The 8,397-nt window shown below is 40.8% G+C and overlaps 1 protein-coding gene across 1 annotated transcript; it reads right to left on the bottom strand.

Moving 5' to 3' along the window:
• Positions 1-330: 330 nt before the first annotated feature.
• LRRD1 (leucine rich repeats and death domain containing 1) lies at positions 331-7,259 on the bottom strand. The gene is made up of 5 exons (XM_060281061.2): positions 4,777-7,259; positions 2,861-3,059; positions 2,176-2,337; positions 1,147-1,267; positions 331-615 (listed from the first exon to the last, which is right to left on the bottom strand). The coding sequence occupies exons 1-5, from the start codon at positions 7,060-7,062 to the stop codon at positions 435-437; spliced, it is 2,949 nt and encodes a 982-aa protein (XP_060137044.2). The 5' UTR covers positions 7,063-7,259; the 3' UTR covers positions 331-434.
• Positions 7,260-8,397: the final 1,138 nt, after the last annotated feature.

Raw genomic sequence — 8,397 nt, 5'->3', positions numbered from 1 at the left:
AGGGAGGGGCACAGCCCGGCGGAGCGCGAGTTCGCCGTTCCCGCCCGCCGCGCTGCGCCCTCCCTCCAGCTCCCCGTCGCGCCCTCTGGCAAGGCCAAGCGTGGCGGGGAACCAGAGAGTGCGGCGCGGTGGGCGGGAACGCTGAACTCGCGCTCCGCTGGGCTGGGCTCCGCCTCCGCCCACCAGCCCTGCTTCTAGGGAGGGGCACAGCCCGGCGGAGCGCGAGTTCGCCGTTCCCGCCCACTTCGTGGCCCCTCCCCTTCCGTGCCTTGGCCCCTCCCCTTGCCCCCCCTAGTTTTGATCCTGGGTACGCCCATGCTTAAAGCAGCAATAGCAATTCATTGAACACAGCAAATTACTGACTCCTGACAAGGTAATTTTATTCAGCTTATCACGTGCCCAACTGAACTGAAAATACCAATATTATTTGCTCTTTAGAACTTTACCAGTCTTGAGCAGAGTTTTAAAGATTTCACTTTGTTGGTCAGGTAATACAGGCCAGCCATAGTTAGTATTCTGATCAACTGGTCTGTCATAGCAGCCGCAGACAGGTTTTGATTTGCATTTTTCCAGTGGTTCAATGCCTTAGTAACTTTTTCTTCCAACAAAAGAGTCCTAATAGAAAAAATATACAAGAAGATGCTTAAACTCCTTCAGATTAATTACACAGCAATCCTAACTTTGGGTCACGTGGCCCTGGGGATGATGGTGACATCCACAACCCTGCTGGCTCCTGCTGGTCAGGGTGGAAGGTGGGAAGTCAAGAGTTTTCAGAGGGTGTGCTGTGCCAGCTCAAGACGGCTGCAACAGAGGGGACCAAATTTGACCCCTCGCTTGTCAGTGGGCCAGATTAGGATCCAGGAAATCATTGGCTGGCCGTGCTCTGCCCTCACCCAAAAAAAACCAGAGGGGGGCCTCATGCTTAACTCCCAAGCAGTCTGCAGCTTTAGTGGGCACAGTAGGACCTTAAGTGACAAGACAGTCTTCCACCCAAACCAAACTCCTTCCAGGAGCATGAATTGGGGGTTAGGATTGCTCCCTTAAACGGGGAGATGTATCAATTAAGCTACAAAACATAAAAACCAGATGGATGAAATTAGCAGTACCTGTTACAAGGAGGGAAAATAAATTTTACATATCACTAACCTGTCAGTTTCTATTGTTTTGATTTCAATACTGTTAAGCTGGAGTTTTTGACAAAAAAACTCAAAATGTTCAAAGGCGATATTGCTAGCAATGGTCTTCAGAACTTTCTCCAAGATTTTTTCTAAAATAAGCAGATCATAAACTTCACAGAACAGCAGTTTCATATGATTTTATGCACGAATCCAATGAACTTTACTCTTTTAACAACTGGTGGCAGTGTTAATTATATACTTTGATGGGCAGGGAAGATAGAGCCAAAATGCTGGTTTTTTAACATGCCAGGAAATGTGTAGAGATAGCTAGCAGTTTGTAAAGGTTGGAAACCTGTAACATTCTAGAGGTTGCTGGATTCCAGCTATTAGCCCTGCACTCCCACCAGCATGCTCAAGGTTAATGGGAGTTCTACTCCAAAACAGCTAGAGGGTCACAGGCACCTACGGTACCCTTGGTTTATTAACTGTAACGGACAACACTTTAGGTTGATGTGTAGGGAAATTGGATGAGGCCACCTTTTTTGTTAATGCTTGACATTTAACTTCCCTGCATTCACCCTTCGCATGCTTCTGCTGCTCTGGAATATGAAGGAGTGAAGAAAACTTAGAGACCTCATGATATGGAGAAGCAAGGAAAGGGCAGGCAACAAGCTAGATTTCACTTAAGTGACCTGGATAGGCAGTGGACAAGATGAGCTAATGGACCACCTTCGGGAAGGACTTACTGAGAGCTGTAGAGTGAAGCTGGCTGTTTTGTGCATTTATGAGAATAGAATGGAAGGTGATCTGGACCCTATTAGAACAGACATGCCACAGAACAAGGATGGGCAATGAAGTCTAAGAAGTCCAGGATCTCAGGAGGCCCAGACAGATCTGTCTTTATTTTGCTCAGGGTGACAAATTACCTTAAGGTGGGCCAGCCATGCTGCTTGAGGCTGGTGGGAGCTGCAGTTCAGCAATATCTGGAGGGCCAAAGGTTCCCCATCCCTGAGCTGAGATCTCTAGTGATGCTGTGAGAAACTTATTTTAAACTTACCATCTCTTTCATCAGCACTTTCTAAGTATCGTGTTATGGGGAGCATTTGCTTGGCTTTACAGACTTCCAGCGGAGGTCTAATCAGAATATTTTCATCAAAATTTATATCCTTCAGTTCCAGAAGAAGGTGCAGATTGCTAGGCAAATGTAGCATATTATTTTCTGGCAAAATAAATGGATAATGTTTGCATTATGTTAATCTGGAACATTTCTGGACACAAACAACTGTCCCCCTTTATAGATAGTACCATTAGCAACTTATGTAGAAGGGTTGTCTCTTCAGGAAGCAGCTGGAGGACAACATGTACACAAACTTCAAGCACAGCTACCACAAAAAAACAACAACATGTTTTCAAGGTGCATGTTTTCTCTTCAAGGAAGTCATTATTTTATAACTTTCCTTCTCATTTTTGTTCTCATCTGCTCTGGAAGACCATAACAGGAGCAGAATTCTAGAGGCCTCCAGTTGTACTCCTGCAACTCCTGCATGTAGAGATACATAGAGATTGGAATAACACATGCAGCTGGATGCCATGTGTTCCAGTTGCAGAAGCCGTTTGTGTACTCACTATACCTTGATCTGAGAGTGGGAACTTATTTTTGCGCAGATACTGCTGACATTGGACTGGGACTATAGCATATTATGCCTGAATTTTCTTATGACATTAAACATTTAAATCCTTACCTTTGAGATTCAGGCATTGTAAGTTATGGAGTGTTGAAAAGTTCAGTGGAAGCTTTTTTAAGCAGTTGTTATTTGCAATTAAAGTAACCAAACTTTTTATTTCCCCTAAACCTTCTGGCATTTCTTCTAATTCGTTATGAGATACATCAAGCACTTTTAGGTTGGTCAGCTTTGATAGTTCTTCTGAAAGTGATTTTAACTGGGGATAAAAAGTACAAAAGAGTTAAGCAACACACATTTATACAGAGAGGCTGTTTACATTATTGGGGAAGGGCCATAGCTCAGTGGCAGAACACATCTTTGCATGCAGAAAGGTCCCAAGGTCACACTTAGCACTTATTTTTAATTTTATTAAATTTCTATACTGTGCTGCCCTTCATCCAAGGATCAGAGAGCAGTAAGGCTGGGAGGGGCTGCTGCCTAAAACCTTGGAGAGATGCTGTCTATTAGTGTGGATGTTACTGAGCTGGATTGTTATAAGGCAGCTTTCTATGTTCCTATGACTCAAGCCCACAGTGGGTACTGCATGTCTAGTGTGTCAGGTAGATCAGTGCTGGAAAAGTTCATTTTAAAAAAGAAACTAGTTCTAGTGCAAGTTACAGGTATGTAGCCGTGTTGGTCTGAGTCGAAGCAAAATAAAAAAATTCCTTCAGTAGCACCTTAAAGACCAACTAAGTTTTTATTTTGGTATGAGCTTTCGTGTGCATGCACACTTCTTCAGATACACTTGAAACAGAAGCAACCAGACTCTTATATATATTCAGAGGGTGTGGGGGGTGATGGGAATGGGTGATGGGCTGTAAGAGTGGTAAACCTGTTGATGGCTGTTAACGACTGCTGATTATGAAAGCTTGATCATGCATAATGAGATAAGAATCCTATGTCTTTATCTCATTATGCATGATCAAGATTTCTTTAGCCTCAGCCCTTGTTTTTTCCCCGGCAGGACCTATTGCAGTAATCAGCAGTCGTTAACAGCCATCAACAGGTTTACCACTCTTACAGCCCATCACCCATTCCCATCACCCCCCCACATCCTCTGAATGAATATATATAAGGGTCTGGTTGCGTCTGTTTCAAGTGTATCTGAAGAAGTGTGCATGCACACGAAAGCTCATACCAAAATAAAAACTTAGTTGGTCTTTAAGGTGCTACTGAAGGAATTTTTTTATTTTAATTCTAGTGCAAGTTCAACATGTCCCAAGAGGAGGTAATTCCAGTTCTCATTTGTCCCTTTACAAAATGAACTAGTTCAGTTTGCGTTCGATTCACAGCTTGATTCAAGTTCATCAAAACGATCCCCATAAAAAAGCCCCAGCATTCAGAATGTTACGATCTCTCTGCTGAAGTATAAAATATACTTGAGAAGTCTTTTTAAAAATGCCACAATGTACACACAGTGGAATGTGAATTGTTTAATTTATTTCGCCCAACAATTATGGTCCTTAATCTTAAAGCCCTGCAAAGTCTAAAGAGGAAAACGTAAGATAATGAACTTGAAGATGAACTGGAACTTGTTGAAAGGAAGCAATTAGAGGTGCTACCTTTTCAGGGGTAGTTCAGAGATTTTAAACTAATTAAGTAAACTTCGTTAAACTGAACTTGCTCATTCTAACCACTGAGGTAGATATGCAAACTAAGTTCTGGTCAAAGGATGGAACTGTAGAACAACCATCCAGACCAGCAACATAAACTAAAGGTTCTAGGCATATGGTTTGAATAATAAGGGAAGTAGTCCTCAGGACTTTGTTGCTCTGCCTTGGTCCAACATGGAACCATGTCCAAAAAAACCCCAACCGTTTTCCTGAATTACACTGAAGCAATGGCACCTAATGAGTGTAAACTTTCTTACAAAGGTCTGGTATACAGTACAAAGCTATGTATAACACAAATTTATATTTTAGATGCCATCTTACCTTCAATCCACTTTTTTGGCACAATGTTAATTTCTGCAGCAATGAAAGCTGACAAATTTCATTTGGAAATGATGCAAACTGGTTGTTTGACAGATTTAAGTCTTTTAGTTCTTGCAGTTGATTAATATCTGAAGGAATGAGCTGTATCTTATTTTCTGAAAGATCAAGTACCTTAAGCCAATTTAGCACGCATAACTCCCTGGGAAACAAAACGAATCTGTTATGGTGTAACAGCAGAACCCGAAGAGACCTCATTTTTTGAACATTTATTGGAACACTACTTATTTGATTGTTACTTAGGTCCAAGTAGCTTAATTTGGAAAGAGTGCACAAGTATATGTAAAATGAGGGCAGTTTGTTCTTACTAAAATTTAAATGCTGTAGGTTTTTAATTAATGAAATTTCAGTTGTTATTTCTGAAATATAATTTTGGCTGATATTTAGGTATTTCAGAGCAGTTAGTGCACACAGTCCAACTGGAAACAAGGACAGCTTGTTGCAACTCAAATCAATTCTAGTAAGTTCTGTACAACCCTTTATTTCAACAGGGATGTACATTAAAGCATTTCCTGATATCTCTAAAACTGAAAGGTCTTTAAAGTATGCTATTTGTTCGTCTAAGGAGATCAGTTTATTTCTGCTTATGTAGAGTTCTCTCAGAAATTTTAATTTGTACAGATTGGGAGGAAAGATTTTAAGCTGGTTGTCACTTAGGTTCAGATATTCCAGCATAGTACACCTGCAAATATTTTCTGTAATATTTTGGAAGAAATTTTTTGCAAGACTGAGATCCCGAAGCTTTTGTAAATTCTCTACTTTATCAGATAGACTTTCCAACTGGTTATCATCCAGTCTCAGTTTTTCTATATTTATAAGTTGAAAGAGCTGCACAGGTAAAAATATAAGCTTGTTGTTATTTAGCAAAAGTTCTTCTAAATTTTTGAGTTCTTTAATTTCTTTTGGTAAACTCTGGATCTGATTATCTGACAAACTGAGTTTATTTAGATTTGGAAGGTAACAGAGAGCCTTTGGGAATATAGACATTTTATTGGAATTTAAGTAGAGCATACGCAAACTTTTCATGGTAGTCATGGTGTCTGGAAGAGTTAGTTTATTTCCACTAAGATCCAAAATTTCTAGTTTTTCTAGTTTTTCCAAAGCAGAAGGAAACGTTTCAATGTTGTTATATCTCATTAAAAGGCACTTAAGTTTTGAAAGTTTCGAAATTCCATCGGGAAGGTTTGATATTTGATTATGACTGAGGTTTAAAGTTCTTAGACTTTGAAGTAGGGAAATTTCAGTAGGTAAAGACGTTAACTGATTTCTTTCTATGGATAATATTTCAAGGTTTGTCAACAATCTTATGTCTCTTGGTATGGTTTTGATTTCATTACTGTTTAAATGCAAATACTTTAATATTTGAATGTCAAAAATCCCTGAAGGAATTTCAAGCATCCCTTTAGCATTTAGCTGAACGGAGCCTTCATCAATCATTTCAGACAGCTTCTCTGCTGATGCCATTTCAGGTATCGCGGCATTCTCAAAAGATTGTAATAAACTTTTCCTAGCTCGCCCTTCAAAAAAAGATGAAGGGATTTCACTTAATCCTTCAGCATACAGATAAGCAAGAAGTTCAGCATTAATTGTGTCAGGCGTCAAAATTCCTTCTAGCTTTTTAAGCGTTTGCAGTTTCTCTGTCGAACATGAAATAACCTTTTCAGAAACCTCTACAGAGCTTTCCATGATTTGTTTCATGAGACTCTCCTTGGATGCACATGGCTTTTCATCAGCGGAAATGCTGGTGGATGAAATACCTGCATCTGGTTTCAAATCTGCTTCCAGATCTTCTGGGGATGTTTTTTTAGGTATAGTGTCATCAGGACTAGATTCACTCTGATTTCCGTCAACTGGACTTGGTAAATCTTCAATTGCATCAAGATTTTCTAATAATTCCATTATGGCATTTTCAGAAATCTCTGGAGAGATTTCAAATGCTCCCTCTGGACTTAAAACAGAGCTCTGTAGCTCATCACTTGCTCTTTCTGGACTTACATTGGCCGACTGCTCCACATTTTCTCCCTCTGGACTTATATTGGCTGACTGCTCCACAATTTCTCCCTCTGGACTTACATTGGCCGACTGCTCCACATTTTCTCCCTCTGGACTTATATTGGGGGCCTGCTCCCCCTCATTTGCTCCCTCTGGATTTGTCTTGGGGGGCTGCTCCTCCTCATTTGCTCCCTCTGGATTTATATTGGGGGGCTGCTCCTCTTCCCCCCCAGACATGATTGAAGATTTATTCTGGAAAGTATGTGCTCATTCCAGCCTTCTATAGAAAAAGGAAACAGAAACAACAGACAACAGCATGAAAAATGTGCAGTGAATTTAAATATAAAAAAAATTGAGGTCAAGCAGGATTGATGAAATTGTCATATAAAGCGGCAGTGTTTACAAAACAAATGAGTTATAAAACATTCCCTTCCTATCTCACCTCTCAGAATTCCCAACTGACGCTGTGTTTCAAGTGGATGTTCCGTTCCAGCATAATCCTGATTGGCCCATTTCTCTCCTCACACTGAAAAGCAATTCAGCAAGTTCAGTTATGCTTAAGTGTGGCAGATATTTACAATACAATTTCGCCACTTCTGGGCATAATTGAGAGGATTACCAATTTTGCCAGATATAAGGAGAAGGGGCACTCAGATGTTGTTGGACTTCAACTCCCATAAGCTGCAGCCAGTATGGCCAATTGTCAGGAATGATGGAAGCTATAGTCAGCCCAGCAATCTCTGGAGGGCTACAGGCTCCCTACCGCTGCTCCATAGATTTCTTCTGCTTTGCTAGCCCACTAAAATTACCTTGGTAGGTGTTGTAGATTTTCAATGCAGTAATTATCCAAGTAGTCTGAATAACTAACTCAGCCTTATGCAGCCTCCATGTTTTGGGCTAGTCTCAACAGCTGCTACCAGCTTGGCCAGTGCTCAGGGATGATGGGAGCTGGTGTCCAAAACATCTGGAGGTTAAGAGAAATGGAAATAAATGTTTATTTGTGCAACAGAAATGTGGGTCACATTGTCTCCAGGATGCTTTAGCATTTTTGGCTTTAGTTTTACAACCTTGTGAGGTAGGCCAGTCTTGTGCTTAATCACAATTAGCTCTACTATGATCTATTAACCTTGGTTAAGATTTCAAAGCTTCCCTGAAATCATGCTTTTAACACTTGAAGTCCTGCTTCTGAGATAATCAGCAAGGTCTGTTGGTCAGTGTAGACACAAACTGCCATAACTGAGATTAGCTCAGTGCAGGTGCAGTGCTTAATTGTGGCCACCGTGGTTTCATTTCTTCTGCAGCCACTCTTACATTATACAATATTTAACCAAAGTGAGTAAGAAAATGTCTGAAGGGGGACAGAGCATCTTATGAAAAGCTGCTGTGAATTCATGGCTCGGTAGAAATTTTAAGTTTCGCATGTCCAGGCCTAATACATACCAGATCATCCTGATTCATGGTTTGACTGCATATATGAAGAGAGCAAGGCATGCTAAATATAGGGAGCACAAGTTTAGAATACTTTCTATATCACATGCATTAGATACCTTAAAGGTAAAGGGACCCCTGACC

Source organism: Zootoca vivipara, chromosome 11 (genome assembly GCF_965207765.1).
Source record: "Zootoca vivipara chromosome 11, rZooViv2.hap1.1, whole genome shotgun sequence".
Taxonomy (NCBI): Eukaryota; Metazoa; Chordata; class Lepidosauria; order Squamata; family Lacertidae; genus Zootoca; species Zootoca vivipara.
Note: the sequence above shows the minus strand (reverse complement) of the source record. Positions and strands in the feature narration are given on the sequence as shown.